Below are 21,360 nucleotides of genomic sequence, written 5' to 3' on the forward strand. Positions count from 1 at the left end.
TTTCTAATACTTTACATGCATCATCACACTTGGGATCCCAACTGCCAGTGTCTTTCAAATGTTGTACTGCTTTCTGAACAGATCCCAATGAAACTACAAATATACTTATGCATATACCAGTAAAATTCTTCATTGTCAGTAAAACTCCCTCCTGAATTAGAATATCACACACATCATAATTCTGAGCTGTTTCTAATGCTTCAGATGCAGGATCACACTTTGGATCCCATCTACCAGCAACTTTCAAATTTTGTATCACTCTGGCTACAGCCTGCTGTGAACCATCTTCTGACACAAGAGGAAGCATCTCCAGAGACACCTTTGTTTCATTTGTCAAAAGATAATCTGCCATATCAAACTGACCATAACAGTAATTATGTAAAGTGCTGTGGAACATGGATTTCTCATCATTTCATTCTTTATATAATAGAAATCTTTGACTGTATCTAAATACATCAAAGGATGGTCGAAATAATGTGATTTGTATTGCTCCTGATGTGGATCCCATTTATTATGACATTTCAGATGTTCCACCACCTTCATTAAAGCATTTATATCTCCATGCTGAACAACATATACTACATGCCTTCTGTCTAGTGTGGTCCCTTCTTGTAATAAAATGTCTATTACATCTTGGTGTCCTGATATATAGGCTCTACATAATCCTTTTTTCACCTCAATACATCCTGGATCAAAAACCAGACTTGTTTTCAAGTACTCGAGAATGGCCTGAACTCTACTGAGGTCACCATGTCTGGCAGCATTACAGAGGCTTACATGTGTATAACAGGCATTCATAGAAATTAATTTGCCTGCAATCTCAAAATGCTGGTAGTAGAGATCTAATTCCAGTAGGTTCTGCTTCTCTTTACACTGCCAACAGTCATGAACTCTATTATTATGTATGCATACCAAGAATCCATGAAATGACTGTACACTAATCTGACTACATCTTCATCATGTTCTAATACATATTGCAAAAATGTTATACACTCTCCTTCTGATAAATCATGGTCAAATGGTAAAAGTAAAATCATTAAACCATCGTATGACCTTTTAGCCATGACAAAATCCCTGATCCTATTACTTTTTAGCAACTCATCTTTCAATGTAATCAAAAAATGGCACTGTTTGAGAGCTGAATGATTCACAACTCTCTGTATAAATCCTCTCTCTATAACATCATGAACCATCCGCTCCACCAGAAGTCCATATACAGACACAGGTATAAACACATTATGGGAAGTAATGTCCTTTGTTTCTGCTGCGTAGGTCATAGGGTATAAATATTCGAAGTCACCATATTTTACAAGCATCTCTGGACACCTATCCCCAAGGACTTGTCCAACAGCTTCGTATACTGTAGCATGAGAGAACTGGATACAGGATTTATGAACCTCCCCTCCAGAATGATGTTTATATGAAAAGTTACCTCTAGAATGGTGTTTATATGAAAGGCCCTTTTTGACATACAGTCCTGTATAATGGTCATATGATTCTCTCAATAATATCACAGTTGATTCATCAAATGAAATGGTTAGATGCTTTGCTAGATCCTTCAATACTGGTAAATATTTCTTAGATTCATTTATTTGTGAAGGTGATAAGTATTCTTCCCCTATTTCAGCAATACAAAAAAGAAATGCCAGTGACAGGAAGCTGTCAGCATTTAAATTGGTGATATTGTTAACTAAGAATTTCTCTGGGGATTTGAAGAAATCTGGACCCTGACCAAACAGGTCATTATCCCCTGCAAATAGAGAGCAGCACTGGGGAAAACCAATTAAGCCACTAAAATTAGCAATGCATTGCTCTTTTTTATCAACAGTCATGTCCTTGTTATTTCTCTCAAGTTCTCTATTTAAAAGACTGATCTTGTCTGAATGTTTCAGTTCACCTGAACACAATGTCAGTGACCTATCACTCTGAAAGAGTTTAAATGACTTTAGCTTTGCAAAAGCCTTTGAGAATATATCATCTCTAATGGTAATGATGACCTGTAATTTTCCTACATCAACATGTTTCTGTATGCTCCATAGATAAGTATCTATCCACTCCTGCAGACGACCAGGGTCAAGGTCATATTGTCCAAATATGTCCTCGAGGACAATAATCTTCACCCAATCTGTGTCCACTTTCTTCCAATCTTTGGGCCTACTGACTACCACACGCTGATCTCTATAGTTATCATTGTCTATCAGGTGAAGGGCCGTTGATGTTTTTCCTTCACCAGGGTTCCCCTTAATGACAATTGATCTTTTCTGCTGTAACAGTTTCTTGGCTTCCTCTGTCTGTGTTGTTGAAATAAAACTTATTTTTCTAAATGTATCAAGGTTGTCCTCAGTTTGATCTAAAAAAGAAAAGTTTCATTTTAAACTTTATAATGTCTCAAGCTGAAAACAGAGCTAGAAAGAAGGAGAAACAAAAACTTACTCTGGAGCTACATCATTGTCTCCCATAGACGGGCAGATGCCAAGAAGAAGAATGTCTCAAAAGAATGACATCACTTTAAAAATAGTTATTCTTGATTTGTTGTTCAAAAGCTTTTCCAGCATACTTTTGCATGTTATCATATCATCTAAAAAAAATTCTCAGAAAAGATGACGGTGAGCAATTTGCTAGCCCATGATGGAGAAAAAAACAATAGTTTAAGAGATCAGATAACTCTTCAGAAAATAGTATGAATACAGTGACTTGTCAACATGCTTATCTTCTGCTGATCATAGTAATCCACTAAAACCTGCCAATTCGTTCAAACCTTGCATACATCTAAGTCAAACAGGGCAGAATCCCTCAAGACCAGAATGTAATTAATGATTACATAGCTCACCTCTATTTTTACCGATCTCCAGACTCCACTGTAAAGATTATGATGCAGAAATTAAATTCAGACTACACTGACTTTTACCCTTCTGGCAATATTTTCTCTTGACATTTTGAACTTTTAATAATGTTAAAATTAAAACTTTAGGCTTTTAATCAGCACTACAGAAGAGTATTGCACTAATAAACTGAAGCCACCTACCTACTTACTCTCCCTCCCACCCACATACCAACCTACCTACTGTGGTAGGACCATAATCACTAGAATTTAATGGGTAAAATTCACAGGGTTTGAGAAACCTTAGACTGAAAACCAGAAGTTCATGCTAATGACTTGGAATAGTTACTACAGTTTAGGTCCCACAAAAAAATGTACTGTCTGATTATCTAATTCCTATACTCATTCACATTTACAACACACAGTTATCCTGATGCAGTAAGACTTTGCAATACACAATCTAAAATCATTAATATGAAATGTTCATTAGTGATTGAAGATTAAACAATAAAAGCATAAAAACAAACAAAAGTCAGTGAAATGTCAAAAATGGGTCACAGTTACCCCTCTTTGAAGATAAAGTAGTATTCATCAAGAAGAATGGACTTCTCACCAAATTTCTTGTTTCCATGTATACAACTATTGTAAAGTAGATAAACAACCAATGTGGTAATAAGCTAACTGTAAAACTAAACCCAGTACTATATAAAGTGTAGGACATAATGACCTTCTTTGGATATAAGGGCGTGGTAATAGCAGAAATGCATACAACCATCTGGTTTGATTATTCTGGTATGAAGAGTGCTTTGGACTGAATCCAAGTCATGTGAAGTTATGAATTTTGGATCACAGTGGCATACCTTTAAGATGTATAACAATATTAGGCTATAGATAAGCAAGAGGTCCAAGTGGGCCTGATATTGCTTACCTGGCTAATATATAACTTAAGAGTTAACATCATTAATGTGCACAGTCTCTCACTCATAATCAAAGCCATCCATGATCTTGATGACATAAAGTCATTTAACGACCTATAAAAAATTGGATGAAAAATACAGTCATTATAAATAGAGATATAACAAGTTCAGCAAAGATTTTCATTAATATCAGCTGGTCTCACTTATTACAGAACCTGTCTATGACAGTGATACTTAATTAACAGGACACAAAGTATGTCCATAAATGAAAAACATTCCAGCCCAGTTGATCTGTTTTTGTGTTCCACAAGGTCCTGCTCTTTGCCCTGTTCTCTTCATTCTGTACACTCAGCTGTCACAGATACTGACATTCGGTGCCTCACTAATTGTATGCTGTTAACTCAAATATACAAATCTAGTTGCTCAGCTGAAATTGAGGCTACCATCAAAAGCATGGAAAGTTGCATTTCCGATATGAAAACTTGGATGATATTTATCAAGCTGCAGATAAATGATGATAAAACTGAAGCCATCCTGATTACCATGCAAAGGCTCCCTCATTCACATCCGTAACCTCAAACAAAAAATATCAGCAATACCAAAATTTAATTTACATAGTGAATACAAAACCTAGGTGTCACTCTTGACATTACGTTCTCCTTACACCAACATGTAATGAACATATGCAAGGCTTCACATCTAGAGCTGAGATGCATCAGCTCCATTTGCAATTTTCTTTCAGCTGATACCACTAGAACACTTGTGTGTCCCTTACTTCTTTCAGGACTGGACTATTGTAATTCACTTCAATCTGGTTCGTCTCAATATCTATTACAGAAACTTTAATAAGTTTAAAACATGACTGCTTGGATCATACTTAGAGCGGGAAGAACTAAGCACACCTCTCCTCTGCTCTGTAACACTAGGAATCAAACAAAATATATGCCACTTATTGTTGGCTCAATAATCCCAAAATAGTGTTTTAGTCCAAAAAGCCAATGAGTACTTAGTAATTCCAATAATAATTTAAATAAATAATTCCTCTCATATTGTATATGAACACAACTACAAAGTTAACTCTGATCATATATTCCCAAAGACAGATATGAAAGACTGATGTGAAATAGAAATGAATAATTGTTTACCAAGTCCTATATATTGTAATTTCACTTGATCTAAGACACAAAAGAATGCTCTGGAAATTTTTTCATTTCTAATGCAAAATTCCATCAAACTCATAAACAAGGACATGCCTTGAACTCAAAATCAGGTAGGCACACCCTCAATCATGACAAAAGCAAGGTACACCATATAGGTATATGTAACAATGTATTCAGCAGACCTTTTTCATACTTTATAGTATGTGAGAAAGCTTGCCAGTAGCTTCTCATGGGTCGGTGGTTCTTTCCTGGGTTTTCCCGGGTTCTTCCTCCACCATTAATACTGGCCGCCATGTATAGCCTATTGTGTGCTGAAAAATGGCATCATACCACATAACAACAACATATTTTATATAATTGATTCATATAAATTATTTTGTTGTCTATTTTTAGACAGATTATGCGATTATGTAGTCATGAGGATAAATATTCAGATAATATAACATTTGGCCAATCAACTCTTAAATCAATCAGCTGCTTTCTTACCCAACATGTAAGTTATCCACAAACTTTGTCAAGGTAGATGGTCTAGAAATTACATGTTTGTGCAGAAACTATTATTCTTTTAGCCCAGTGACCTTGCACCCTAAAATCATATTGGCTTCACCCTTACCCCAAGTACAAGCCATCCACAATGTTTGTTTTGGGTCGGGACTGGACTATGTTTCTGTGCTGAAACCATTTTCTTCTTTCAGTCAGCAAATCTTTATTTTTTATCTTTAAACCCCAAATCAATAAATGTTTTCTTTACACCAAGTGCAATCCATGATCAAGATTTTGTCCAGGTACAATATATGTAACATGGTCCTAAACAATCATCTGTCCTGGGCTAAACAAATCAGATAGCCCAGTGCCCAATGCCCATAGCCCCAAACCCCCCTAAATCAATATCAGATCTTTCCACGAGTTTTAGAGAATTACATGTCAGGTTTGTCAAAAACTCATTTGCCTGAAAGAAACTTTGAGTACTGTGATGCAATGCAGCATTTCCATTTTGAATTTCATTAAAGACACTGATAAATAATTCCAACCCTTGCTGTGACTTCATTTATAGCTACCTCCACCTCACAAAGATTGCTATCTTGGCTTTATCATTATCTATAAACTTTCTGTACAAAATAAAGCACAATACCTATGAATGGGAAACAGTGCTATTTCTGTTTTCCATATTTCTTTGGTTACCTATAACTAACACTCATTTGTCCTGCATGAAATTTATGAATAATGAGTTGTCCCTTGATCATGCTTGGTATATTAAGTGGTAATGTGATTGCTTGAACATTAAGTTAAACTAGTGAATTATTTACATATAGAGCATCCAATAAAATGTTTTCCACCCCAAATGAATGTAAATAATTACACCATACTTTAAAGAGTTGGTAAGCTTCTTATTCTGTTGATATATGGACTAAGTATCTTTGTAACTGTGGCACATCCAAAGTACTGTCACACAACCTAAATACAAAACTTTAAGCTAGTGTTTTTGATAGACATCTGAAAAGACCAATCATTATCCAACTTCATTTCTATTTTTCAAATTTGATCAAGAAACAGATTTTGGTGGCATTCTGAAAACAAAACTACTCAATAGTCTACTCTTTTCCAGCAATCTTGATAAAATGCAGAGACTGTACATCGACCTGATCATTAAGCCAAAAACATACAGTCAGAGATCACAAGAGCAGAGGTGTATATACCTGAAGCTGCAGAAATTGTGAAATTGTCCAGGTACAATTTATGTAACGTGGTCCTAAGCTGCAGAATGTAAAGAGTTCAGTTTCTTTCTGTAAAAGATTTATATTAAGCAGGTTTTTAAAAAAAATAATGATGTACTGGTATACATGTTTTTCTATTTTTAGGAATAGTGGCCATATCTAATTCAATATCATTTGTATAAATGTGGAAGGCTGTCACACTATGATGCTTTAAGTAAAAAGCATTTTTGATGAAGTCATAAGAAGTTTTATATTTTAGTAACTGCAGCCATATTGTTATGGTAGAATGGTCTTATTTGCAGAATCTTAAAATCCTTTCATGCAAGGATGATTTTATAAAAATGCCGTTGGTCAAATTCTGTCCAGTGGGTATTTATAAGTTATTCTTAATAAATTTGTTTTGTTAATTATAGTAACCATATCTGATGGCAAATCAGCACTCGTTGTCTGTATAATTTGATGTGAGAGTCCATAATGACACAATGTGTTCTCTCAAATTTAGTCAAATTCTGCGATCATTTTGCAACATGTCAGTCAATTGTAATTCCTTTTAATGTTGTAGAGTTTAACACCATGTTTCAGCACACAATAGGCTATACATGGCAGCCAGTATTAATACTGGAGGAAGAACCTGGGAAAACCCCGGAAAGAACCACCGATCCACGAGAAGCTACTGGCAAGCTTTCGCACATACCCACAATGGCCCATTCCGAGACTCAAACCCACACAGTCAGAGGTGAGATGGCAGTGATCCGTAACAGAGAGCACTTTAGACCACTCAGGGCCTACGAACAATAGAAGTAACTTATAGTGAACTGACTATTTTTAAAAACTTCAAAGGCCTTTATGCCAAGATGCCTTCTGTAAAACTTATGCTGCTGAACTTGGTAAAATTCTGATCAGGAGATGCTGAGAAGTCGTTTAAAGATTTGCTATTTTCTTGTAACAAAAGCCATTACTTGATGATAGACAAATTGACATTATCTGAACAAATTGGAAAGACTTTCAAACCAGAATGGTCTCAATCAGAACTGGTCATATTTTGTTAATCAGTTTCTGCAAAGTTATTTAAAAGTTTTTCTTTTTTAGATAATGCTGGGCATAATGAATCATGGATATGCATCCATCGAACAAACTCAAAGGCTCTGATGCCAGAATGCTCTCTTTAATTTCATGTTCGTATCAGTCAAGTGTTGATTCAGAAGAAGTTGAAAATCTCAATGGTGAAGGTCCACACCATAAGCTCACTTGGCCTTGTATCCAGATGAGCCAACAAGAGGCTAAAAAAAACTCCACTAAAACTGCTCCCCTGTCTCGCATTGCTTATCTGCCTAATAGCCAAATGAAGTTGACCCAAAGATGTTCTGCAACAAATTGTTTTTGATAACTTTAGCTATATTTGATAGCGCATCAACATAATTTGTCAAAAACTATGCCAGGACAATTTAGCCTAATTTGATGGTACACTGGCAACATTCCATAAATCTGCAACCCATTCAAGATAGGATATTTTCTGTCAAGTGTGGTAAAATACAGTTATGTGTTTTTTCATACAGGTTTTCAAACAATTTTGTTATTAATAGCAAATTTGTATTATAGCAAACTGCATCAATTGTACAAATTTTTTTTAAAAAATGTCTTGCTTTGATGTTTTCTGTCAAATTTGTTTAAATTTTCTTGAGTGGTGTTTGAGAAATCATTCAAAAGATTGTCTATTTTTATGTTGCATTATAAGAAGATTACCAGTAGGATCAGCATGGATTCCTGGGGCTGACATTATCCCTTTGAATCGTAACTTGGAAACCACTGAGATCCCCACCCAAGGCAGTTGTGGTGGCTCAATGGTTAAGCAGCTGGACACCTGACCAGAAGGTCCTGGGCTTGATTCCCAGCATCAGATCATGCATGGATCTTGTCCATGATCAAATTCACCAAAGATCTTCATAACATAAACATCTTACATAACAGATCTATCAGAAATATGGACACTAAAGTGTTCAAATAACTCAATGATGCTAAAATGTTACATAATCAAATTTATCTGAGATCTTGATCGCACAGGCTTACATACCAAGTCTGATGTGATCATAAGCTTGGCTCAGCCAATCAGATGCAAGCAAGATCATCTCAGTAATATGCATGGACATTTCATTAATGTGCTCATCTGAGATCTCAGTAATGTTTATGTAACAAAATCTGATCTAAATCAGCTGAGGAATATGGCCTCTAGATATAAACTTTCAAGTCAATTCTAATCAAAATATCCCCCAGCTCATAGATGATGGCTGAAAATGACAGTGCTGCAAAGTGACACTTTAAACAAACACTCAGTATTTCTTTTTATTAACAAACGTGACTAATACAATGAACAAGCATGTGTTGATACAGCTTAAAACAATTAATTCAATGCTGTTTCTTTATTGCCAGTGTATTTTTGTATTACCCCCCACCATCATGAATTTCTCTACTGGTATCGGTCATTTAACAGCGCATGCCATGCCTTGTGTGTGGAGCATCATGGGAGGCCAGGTTGCCAGGCTGGACCTATTCATGATTTAAAATTCATGATTTAAACCTATGTTCCAAATCTGATCAAAACTGGATCAAAATATTTCTTCCAGAGTGGTAACAAGCAATATTTATGGATGGGTGAGATAAGACCCACTGGATTAAATCATAATCTAACCTTGATAATATTAAATAAAAACAGAACAACTGAGAATAATAATAATAATAATAATGTGATGTGATGTGATTTTTATTTTTAACGTAGCTTTAACAATTTTCCAGTCATATCGCTACGATGTCTGCAATGTGGCAGTTTATAGTGATGTCTAGCACTGGGGCATCATGCCACAGACATGTAGCATGATGTCCCACTCAGTCTCATTATTCTGACACCAGGCCGACCAGTCCTAACACTAACTTCTTAATGCTGAACACCAAGCGAGGCAGCTGTTAGTACCATTTTTTAAGTCTCTGGTATGACTCGGCCGGGGATCGAACCCATGACTTCCTGTATCTGAGGCGGGCGCTCTAACCACTAGGCCACCAGAGCGGTCAATAATAATAATAATAATAATAAAATATCTAATTGTTCAAACAAATCTCCCTTAGGGTCCTATATGACAGAATTGAGGCCATGGAATAAGTTTGCATGATCTTAGAGTTAATACAGTCTATGCAGTGTGCTAAATAAGATAACTGTGTGTGTGTGTGTGTGTTCAGACTTACTTTTAAGCTGTCTCAGACTATCACTCTCTGTTCTTCTCTTTGCTGGTACATATAAAGATATAAAAGACAAATTAAAATTTAATTGTTCAAAGATTATAAAAATATTTTTATGAACAAAATCTTGTGTGGGGTTTTCATGGTTTTTTCTCAACTGCCTTTGTAAGATGAAATTTCCAGAAGTTTTTTTTTCTAAGTTTAACAATTGGTGCAAATTAACGACAAGAATACGGCACATGAGCACATATAACTAATTCAATTAAATGGCCAAACATTTGGTGCAGTAGACACAAACTTCATATTTTCAGAATTAGCTGTGCTTATGCATTTGTTTCTATTCTTAATCAAGAAACAAACCTTTAACATTTTGGCTAACTATCGACCCACAATAAGCTACTGGCAAGCTTTCTCACATACCCACATTGGCCGAATACTAGACTCGAACCCATGCAGACAGAGGTGAGATGGTAGTGATCCGTAACAGACAGCGCGTTAGACCACTCGAGGTCCCTAATCAAGAAATAAACCTTTCACATTTTGGGATCAGCTTACAAACATAACTCACACCAATTTGATTTTAAAGAATTCAAATATTTTAGAAAATGAAATCTGGTTTGTTGAAATAAAAATATTTAAATTAAAACGTTTCCAGAATCTATGTCTGAAATAGAGATCGTGCAAAAATCGAAATTAAAAAAATGAAGTAAATTTAGTCCAATTATTTTGTGTTTAGTTCTATTTAACTCATCAATAATTCACGTAAATTTTTCCATCTTTTCTTGCCTATGTTGGAAAATTTCCTTTTTGTTATTGATGTGAATATTTCCTCAAAATGTATACCTTTCCCTTGTAAACATCCTAAAACCATGGAAAATGTAAATTTCCATGGAAAAAGTTTTAATCCAGAATATCTACTGATATAAGTGTGGCATCAGCAATGAAATAAAAATGTTTCAGTTTGAAGCCTGCTCTAGACTGATTCCACAGTTCATTAAATAATCTGTTGTATGTGAACAAATGGTACTGATGCAGCTGTTTTAACAACATTACTGTCAGTTTGGAAAATGATGAATCCCAGGGTACTCAGAAAACTTGTTCTGTAAATAATCTAGAATTTTGTCTGTTGAACTTGTAAACCTACATTTAATTAAGGTTGATAGTATATTTGTCTACGGCCACAAGTGGAACAAAAATGTTGTAAAGACCAGAACATATTACAAATCCCACTTTAAAACAAAAACAAAACATAAAAAAATATTTAATTTTTCTACTTCAACGGTTTTTGTTCAATCATGCTAATAAGGATTTCATCCAATTTTGTCACAATAGTCTTTTTTTGTGAATTTCTGTCACAAAAGTCTATATCCAAATTTTTTTGAAAAAGTGACTGCCAATCTTAAATAACATTTCCTAAATTATTACAAAGGTTTCATAAAAGCTCAACAAATGGAGAAATAGTTGTGTTGGCCAGAAAATATTCAGGTCAACTATTCATTCATACAAAAATGCTGCTAGCAAATTTCATTTTCCCATCTTCAGTGGTTTTTGCTTAGACATGCTGAGAGGGTTTTATTAAAAAGTTGTAAACAATTGATAACATCTAATTATATTGAAACACCTAATTATATTGATATAATATACTCATATTGATAACATATAATTATATTGATAACATCTAATTATATAGATAACATCTAATTATACTGATCATATAGTGTGTACAACTTAAGGTCTCAAAGAAAAATAGGTTTTGCACTATTGTGCTAAAATTAATTTCAGACAGATGCATATTACAGATATACTGACTAGATACTCAGATGAAAATCAGTAGAAAAACAAAATGCCCATTTCTAGCATAATATATGAAACTAAAACAGATAACACAGCTAGCATTCTGTGAAGCTTTAATAGTCTTCTGATTTCAGTGTAAACAGTAATTATCCTGCAGACAATAATTTCAGACAAAACTGACCTTGCCATCTAAATGTTGGACCAAGTGACAAGTCACAAAAACATATCAATTGAAAAACATTATATTACATCAAATTAGAGGTACATAAATGATTGATAAAAAAAAGATTAATTCTGTTTTTGATTTTTTTTACATTATTTTTCTGGAAATCTGATTCATAATCTACTATCATTCACCACCTTTAGTCTGGTCAGATTTTACTTGGTGACTGTCACAGGCTCTGAGTAAAGTTGGAATCCATGTCAGAATGATCACTATTGGAAACATACTTTATGCATCAGTAATTACCTTTATTAACCACTACATAGCTGAGGCCTCAAATGAATTACATGCAGTCCACTCATTTAAATACTCAAAATGCACAATGCAGCTAAACCTGTCAAGGGCAACCTATCACATTATGTATCATTATGTTTGTGGAAATTTTACAGATGAATGCCTATCTTTATTCCTACAGTCAGTTTTGGCCTTCTGTGTAGGCTACAATGCAATAAAGCATACATAAATTTGTGGTAATGAACTAAATAAAAATATGTAACCTATGTTAGTAAAGCGTAACATTTAGGTCACAGTGACCTTCACTGAAAGGATGACATTACAAACATTTGCACCCAATTATCAACTTTTACTAACATCATATAAACTGCTCCCAATAAACGAACTTTAAAACCCATTTCAAAAGATTTCTGAAACATGCAATATAGGTCACATAAACCTTTTTGTAATCAGTGTAGTACACTATCAAGATATATATTTTATGGTAGCTAGGATATTATACATAATTTGCAAGCCAAATACACATGTATTCTAGTGTTAGACACAAAAACATAACCAATATCAGTGAAAATAGAAGCTAGTTCATGACAAGATTCTTTTGCTGTAAGGGTGTGATACGAACTACTTGCATATCATCAATTCCATGATTTTTGCATTTAACACTGACTGAGAACTGAACAAAATATTTATCCCAAGTCAATGAAACATAAATATGGCCATAATGACCTTAGTCATATTGTACTATGAAAAATTGGTTTCTTCAAATATGTTATCCAGTCATAATACCTTAGAGGAATAGGTAAGAGGTGGATGGAGGTACATCCCCTTACCCTGTATATATCATCTCTGGTCCCTTAACCCTTTACCTCATGCAAGCGCCTTTGGACACCTCTACTCCATTCACATGGAAGCGTCTTTTGATGTCTCTACTCCATTCACATGGAAGTGTCTTATCCAGGCAGGGTAATACCAACAATAGGTTCTGCTTTGGGCATTGGGTTAGCACTTTTAGCTGTGTAAACACAAAGTTGGCGAGGAGGTCGGATAAGTCCAAGATCCAGTAAAATCATAGATTCCAATAACACTAGCTTCAAATGAATCCAGATTGCAAACCTAGATCCAATGATCTCAGATTTAAATATATATATATATATATATATATATATATATATATATATATATATATATATATACACATACACACACAATGAACTTCGATCCAATAAACCTAGATTTCAAATGTGGATTCCAATAAACCTAGATTTCAAACCTGTATCCAATGATTCCAAATATAGATTCCAATCAACACTGATTCCATGTCAAGATCCAATGAACCTATATTACACGCCTAAATACAATGAAGCTAGAGTCCAAGGCTAAATTCAAAGAACCAGGATCCAATGAAGGTAGTTTTCAAGAGAGTGAAATGTATTAGTTTAGTTTTTAAGTTGACCATAATTAAAGCAGATAAAATAGCACAGTAGAAAGGTTTACAATGAAATCAGACTATAAACTAAATCTGACATATATATAATATAACCTTACCACTCATATAAAGATTTCTCTTTCATACCTGATTTATCACAGTCCGATATTCCTTCTTCAGCAGATGTCCTTATCCTATGAGAGTTGTTTTCCATTTGTGGTAGTGTATTGGTTTCAAGCACTTCTAATTTTCTAGCAAAAGCTTGCACATTTTCTTCAACTGCAACAAATCTTGATTCATGCTTAGCTACACATGTTGACATGGTTTCCATGGACTCTGACAAATGAGTTACAGCTGCATGCATCTCCTGGCATTTTTCTTCTTGCTTCTTTAGTACAGTATCTGTCTCCTCTTTAACTGACTGAACATCTCTTTGAATGAGGTCCATCCTAACCCCATGTAACTGCAACTCCTTTTCAGCATCCTCAAATCTTTCGGTTAGTTGTTCTCTAAGCTGTTTATATTCCTCTTTCAAAGAGTCAATAGTGTTCAATACTTTCTCCTGTGTTCCATGTTCCAATCTTAACTCATTTACAGATTCCTTCAAAGCTTTCATCTCAGTGTCCACATTGAAGAAGACATCCAAAGAATCATTATTAATCTGAAATTGAACATGATAGGAGTGAAATAATGGTTTTCATGATTGTAAACAAGATAGATCATGAGATTGCTAACCTGTCTGACACCTACCAAAAACCAAATGAAAGGGAGTTGGTCAAGAAATCTGGTTTAGTATGATGTTTGCTGATTTGAAAATGTCTTTCTAGTTTTACTAATGGCGACCATATTTCAACGAGGAAAAGTATAATTTGAACAAAGCTTGCAGAGACTCTATGTACTTGCTTAAAATACCTCTATCTCATAATTTTCTTTTATCAAGTTTTCTTAAATTATATTCTGCCATTTTTAAAAAGATAGTTACTTGAAGATTTTTCTTCTCTGCTTTGCAACGGCAGTCACATTTAATAGTTGACTGGCATAATTTTAACAAACTCAAAAGGAATTCAGGCCACAATGTTTGCAATCATTTGGGGGAATTTTGTCATAGCAGTTTTTGAGAAGTCATCTGAAGGTTTTACGAGTTTTAGATCTAGATGGCCACATTTCCAGAAAGATGGGAATTATTTTGTGGAAATTACTAAGACCTGTGTGCCAGATTTATGCAAATGTACCGGTAGTCACATTCTATTCAATTATTTTTCTTCTCCAAAGGCACTGAAGCCCCAGTGGTTGAATATAATTTCCAGCAATCTAAGAAAATACCATTTATTTTCATTTTAAATCCTGTATCTTGAAGAACTCTCTAATATTTCTGAGGGATATCAAGATTTTCCACTGCTGTGGTGGCCATATTGGATAATAAGATTGGCATCCATTTTGTTAAGAACCAGCTAGACATATTACAAATCTTGGTGAAAGCACTGAATACCTGATATAAATATAACCTTCTAATGAAGAGAAGTAATAACAATAGTTTTAAGATGGACCTTGTGGCAGCCATACTGGATAATGTTTGGCACCATTTTCAGTTAGGACCAGCTCGATATCATAAGAAATGTTTTGATGAAAACCCCCATGTCAACATCTCCATCCATTCAAAAGGAGTAGCATGATACTGTCACCATGTTGACCATAGATGACAGAAGTTGTAAGAAGTCTTCTGTTAAAAAACCCATGTTGATTCAATTTTCCATTTGGGAATGGTAGCGAACAATGTTCTCAAAATGGCTACCATGGTGGCCATGTTGGATGTCAGATGAACACCATTTTCATTTAGGACCAAACAGACAAGATAGGTATTTTGATGAAAAGCCCATGATGATGCTAAGATTGATTCAGGAGATGTAGTAATAACAATATGCTCAAGATGGCTGTCATGACAGCCATATCAGAAGTCAGGCTGGCACTATTTTCATTTTGGACCAAATGGATATCACAAGGAATCTTTCAGTAAAATCACCATCCTGAAATGACTATCACATCAGAAGAAGCGATAATATTTTTAAGAAAGTCTGAGTGGCACTATTATCATACCAGACCTTGGGATCAATGTGCATGTAGAGATTCATGGCAATTCTCCATAAGTTCTTCAGGTTAATGTAATTTAGAGGTTTCTCAATATTTAGTTAACATGGCCATATATAATATAATCAATTCCACAAGTCTTAAAGGTCTCCTTGTCAGAATACTTCCTGCCAAATATAATTCAGTTCTTTAAAGCACTTTCTAAAAACTCTATTAAAGATTTATCTTAAATTTGGTCAAATTTTGCTCACTTGATTTTGAGAGCAAGGTAAGGGAAAATTATCCTTGCTTAGTTTCATTATGCAACACAGGTAAAAGTAGTTGGTGAAATCTAATCACTCATATGCAGCCTTCATATTGTCCTCCAGTGACAATGCAGGTAAGCTCATGAGGCAGCAACAGTCCTAACGTTTGAGGTAGCAACAGTCCTAACTTCACAAGTTTTGATTCTTAAAAATTAAGCAAATATCATCTCAGTAAGAGACAGAATGGGACAGATATGCTCAAATATTATGCAATCAACCTAGTGATGGTGGATACAAAGTGTCAGCAGGACCTATACACAGTAGGAAAATATGTTCCCAACCTGTGCGTCTCTTTTTCGTAATTGCTCAATAGAACTTAACCACAACTGGGCAAAGCAATTTATTTAGATCAACAGATGGGCAAAATATGGCATGTGCACCAAATCTGACACATGACCTAGTTTTATCCATTAATTTACATCATATGATGTAACTTTGAAAATCCCTTATCCAGTCCATGTACTGGAGGAAGTAGCTCTTGCTTGATCAGACTGTCCCCGGTGCCGATATCTGGAATCTAAGGAGGAAATGGAAGTACCAAAGGTAACCTGGGGTTTTGGTAAGGAGACCCAGCTAACAAATAAGAGTAACTTACTCACAATTAAACTCAACCATAAACATCCCTCCACTATAGAGAATGCACGAAGCTTGCCTCTCTTCCTCAAAGAAGCTAAAACAAGGCAATCGTCCTTCAAGATCACTCACATATCTCACCTCTGTCTGTATGAGTTCAAGTCTCAGCTCAACCAATAAAGGTATTTAAGAAAGCTCACCATAGTCCCTTGTGCGTTGGTGTTTCTCCCCTAGGTATTCCTGGGTTCTTCCACCACCAATCCAACAAAAGAAGCAAAATCTTTGCTAGGGGTTCATGACCCTGTCTCTTACCATGGAAGCAGACATGACTGGCCCTTTGATCCTGTCTCCATGGAGAAAAGGGATTGGTGAGTCCCTCTCAGCAAAGTAGTGCTCCCCTCTCTTTTCCCTACTAATAGCGCTAGAGGAGGCAGTGAAGACCTCTCAAGTGCCCTAGCCATTAATCCATGAAGCCACAGCTAAGGAATTTATGGTCTCATGATCAGAGAAAAAGAGACAAGGCAGACTCAACACTTACAGTTGGAGACCCCAAGGAATATTTCTGCTACTAAACTTCTGTTTAAGAAAAAAACCCAAAAAAAACAGAAAACAGAAAACACTGAATTTACACAAAATGTGAAACATGTGTGTAGTCCTTAACCAGCAATGGCCCAGTTACAAGGATGAATATACACGTACACAACTATGAACTTGTTCCATTCTGACTGTGTGTACAGTGGTACTGCCCATTTAATGTGGGACTATACTGTTCTTTCCAAGACATGCATCAAAAGAAAAGAAAAATTTTGAGTAAAAATAAATTAAGCAGAAATAAAGGCTGTAACCATTTTGAACACTTATAAAATATTAGCATCAGAAAATGTCAATTTCAGCTTGCGAAAAGTTTGTAATATACAAACCCATTTGACTTGGCACTTTGTATTTAACAGCTCAAATTATGGTCCCATCATTAATAATGGAAGCTTGGTTTTAAATGAATAATAATGTGAAACACTGTCAAATCTTAGATGCTCTGAGATTTTAATTTCCATCACAAGGCATTCTGCATCAATGTCTCCATGTTATTTGTTCATTATTGTAGGAAAAATTTACAAAATTTGATCATGATAGAAAAATAATTAATCAAAAATTATGTATCAATTACCTAATCATAACAAAGACCTAATTTTTATAATTATTTTGATGCATATATTAAAGTATGCAGTTTCATGTCTGTGACTGTTGGTACATTAGGGTATTGAGACAAAAACAAATTACAAATTTATTTCTTTAAATAGTATTTGGTGTTTCTATATGTGGTATACTTTTGCAGCTTCAGCTGTAGTTACTGTGACGTGGATTTTTATTACACAGAAAAGGGTAGCTACATCACGGAAGATGTAAGCTACGCAACGGATCATGAATTACTCATATTAAAAGGAATATTTATCATGGTGGCCTACATTTATCACCAACAGTAACACCCTGTATGGTGCAACCTTTTGTTGTCATCAAGGGATTACTCATTCACAGGTTTAGTGAGATGCTTGCATAGTGAGAGCAAGCCAACCTTTGACTTTGTTAATTTATCATGCCAAAAATAAAATAATGTCTTAAAATGCAGCAAATACATATTTTCAATTCTTGTTGAAATTCTGTCATGCTGGCACATTCAGGAATTATTTAAACTGCAACGCTGACAGAAGCTCCTTGAAGTAATTAATGCTCAACTTGCTGGAACATTTTTCAGGAATTACAAAAAAAATTGTTTCTTCTCTCATTAATTTTCCTCTTAACTGCTGAATATTAAGCAATTTGTTTTTCTTTAGAAATTCTGATATACCAAAAATTAATAAGAAAAATACTTTCTTACACGTTTAAGTTAACCTGATCGTACTTAACATGTTCACATTATACATGTGATGGCAGTACACATTTCAGTATAGACCATTGCTGTCGAATCTTAAATCATGGGCAGAAAATCCATAAACTCAATTGTCAATATGTAGACATGTGTTCAGTTTAGTTACATAAATAATATTTTGGATGAAAATGAAGTTATGTATGTGGCATCATTTCAAGCATCCATCCTATATATCTATACACTCATTTCTGTGATCAGTACAGCCAACAAGCTGCACGGATTGCATTAATACACTTCGGTCATGACCTCTGACCCTAAAAACAGAGTACTGACTATTAACTTGTGCACTTGAATGCAAATCAATGCAAGTGGATTCTGACCAGACCTGTGATCTTCACAAGTTCAGTGGAGTGCAAAAATTCAAGCAATGGTCTTTGACTTGACACAAAGGTCAATTAGATTTAGTATTAAAAATTCCTTCACAATAAATGCAAGTATATTGGTGGTCAGACCTAAACAATTTTCATACTAAACCAATAAAATAATGTAAAAGCGTTTTAATGAAAACTACATGACAATGCCACTATCCAGGTACTATGAGAAATGATAACAATACATACTGTTGCCATGGCAACTATGATGCTATGTTGGTACACAGATAAGCAACGTTTTCATTCAGAAACCAGCTACATACTGACAGTATATTAGTGAAAACTCGATACTGATATGACCACCAATTCAAAATAAAGCCGGTTTAATACCGAAGAATCAAAACATTTCCTCTCGCTACAAGGAAGAGGATAAGGACTGAAAACGATGGTAAGAAATAGTCTCCACTGGTTAATCTACAACTCATGGGAGTCCACAAACAATGAACAGATGTCACTTCGCTGTTCTCACTCACATTGTCTCTCTGCTGCAAGGGAGAAGAGGGAATAGGGATATTGTTGTCCTGCTGTCCTTCATGTGTGGAGATATAACTGCCCTTACTAGGAGACCTAAACAAATGAAAATGCTTCTCGCCCATTCTTGAAAGTCTAGGATGTGAGAGTGCCCACTTTTCCTTTCTTGAAATATGTGTCCTGCCTCAGCTCAAGGGTACAGATATCCATGGTGCCATTAAGGGGGAAGGAATACCCATTTTCCAAACATGAATAGTTATGTGCTGTTATTACTCTCATTTGTAGGTAACTTGGCCATGTGTGGTGCAAATTCTCCCTTTCATTCATTATTTATTTGTATTAGTTGCATATGCTTTTGGAAAGTGATGATATTTTACCACGTTTGAGGCAAAATCAGAAAAACTGTAAGGATTTTACTTAGCTACATGTATTTATGGAATTTTCAAAGATTTATTGTTTGTTCTCATCATCAAACTCATTTGAGATAGTCATGATATAAACCAATTTAGAAAGTCTGATCGAAATTCTATTAAAAACAAACAGGTACAATTACATGTTTTTCTACGATTTCTACTGATGATAGCCTCTAAATTTTCCCCAATGCATTCGTACCACAATCAACAATCATTTAATACATAATAACAGAGAACCTTCAAAAAATTATATCCATGTACCTTGTGGATGTTTTGCAATTCTCTACTGACTGCAGGTTGACAGAACCTTTTACGCCTGTATGAATTGTTTTCTGAACCCTAATATATGATCATAAAGCTCCTACAGATAAACATACTGTCATGGACCTTGTAGATGTTGTCAATTATAGCTTTACCATGCCATATGACTTGATGATAAAGATCCTACAGATAAACATACTGTCATGTACCATGTCATGTACCTTGTAGATGTTGTCAATTATAGCTTTACCATCACGTACTGACTTGATGATAAAGATCCTACAAATAAACACACTGTCATCTACCTTGTAGATGTTGTCAATTATAGCTTTGCCATCCCGTACTGACTTGATGATAAGTATCTTACAGATAAACACACTATCATGTACCTTGTAGATGTTGTCAATAGGAGCTTTACAATCCTCTAATGACTTTAGACTGGTAGAATCTTCTGATATCCGTATGATATTGATGCATGTATCCTAATACATGCTTATACAAAACCTACAGATAAACATACTATGCATGTACCTTTTTTATGTTGCTGACAGCAGCCTTACAGTCTTCCAATGACTTCAGACAGACAGAATCGTCTAACATCTGTATGAATTGTTGTATAAAGCCTTATACATGGGGATACAGATTAACGTACTAAATATGTACCTTGTGGATGATGCTGACTGCAGCTTTACAATCTTCCAATGACTTGAGACAGACAGAATCTTCTAACAACTGTATGATCTGTTGTATGAAACTCATTCTGTTTGCATCTGAAACTTTCATTTCACCATTATGGATCACTGGTTACGTATGGTAGAAATCTGAAATTATCAATATAAAGTACAACAAAACTTAAAAAAGCCAGATTCAAAGAAGATGCAGAAATTGGGGTGAGAGTTTAGAGATGGGTATTTAAGATCAATGACTAATGATATCACATATTTTCCATGCATCTTTTGATATGCTACCAACTTTCAAACTTCAAGAAAACATCAAAAGGTGTCAAGAATCTAAGATCGCCAAAAAGTTCCTAAGTTTCTTGTATAGTGAGGTCAAGTTAATAATAAAATGTTTCCTTCAGATTCAATCATTGTCATGGAAACAAGTATATATATCATACAAAAATTAAAATGGGTCAACTAGAATCTGTATTAATATGTCCTTTGACTAAATATATATAAAAATATAAATATATAAATCCTTCATAAACTGGTAGATTATTAAAAACATTGATGTCAAGGACAATTCTGATTGCTCTTTTTGAAGTATTTAAAATTTTGACATATTATTCATTTTGGAAGCAATAACTGATGTCAGTTACTGGATATGGATTGTACACTATCAACTCCTACACTAAGAAATGAATAAAAGGTCAGTATCTAGCATTTGCAATAATGACACTATTTTGTTCATATTCGTTGTTCGTAACGACATCTATT

General features: G+C 34.8%; 1 protein-coding gene across 1 annotated transcript; it reads right to left on the reverse strand.

The window, feature by feature from the left end:
- Positions 1-842: 842 nt before the first annotated feature.
- Positions 843-20,704, reverse strand: LOC149792063 (uncharacterized). The gene is made up of 5 exons (XM_089969520.1): positions 20,585-20,704; positions 20,143-20,310; positions 13,666-14,179; positions 9,848-9,889; positions 843-2,350 (listed from the first exon to the last, which is right to left on the reverse strand). Exons 1-5 carry the CDS (start codon positions 20,702-20,704, stop codon positions 843-845), a joined length of 2,352 nt encoding a protein of 783 aa, XP_089825646.1.
- Between the last annotated feature and the right edge of the window lie 656 nt (positions 20,705-21,360).

This window comes from Sinohyriopsis cumingii, chromosome 9 (genome assembly GCF_028554795.1).
Source record: "Sinohyriopsis cumingii isolate HCF-2022 chromosome 9, ASM2855479v2, whole genome shotgun sequence".
NCBI lineage: Eukaryota > Metazoa > Mollusca > Bivalvia > Unionida > Unionidae > Sinohyriopsis > Sinohyriopsis cumingii.

Coding starts and splice junctions, on each gene's coding strand:
- LOC149792063 (XM_089969520.1), bottom strand. CDS start 20,704: ATGAAAGTTTCAGATGCAAACAGAATGAGTTTCATACAACAGATCATA. Junction 20,311..20,584: donor CAGTCAGCATCATCCACAAG/GTACATATTTAG, acceptor AACATCTACAAG/GTACATGATAGTGTGTTTAT. Junction 2,351..9,847: donor TAGTCTGAGACAGCTTAAAA/GTAAGTCTGAAC, acceptor TTTCTTTTTTAG/ATCAAACTGAGGACAACCTT.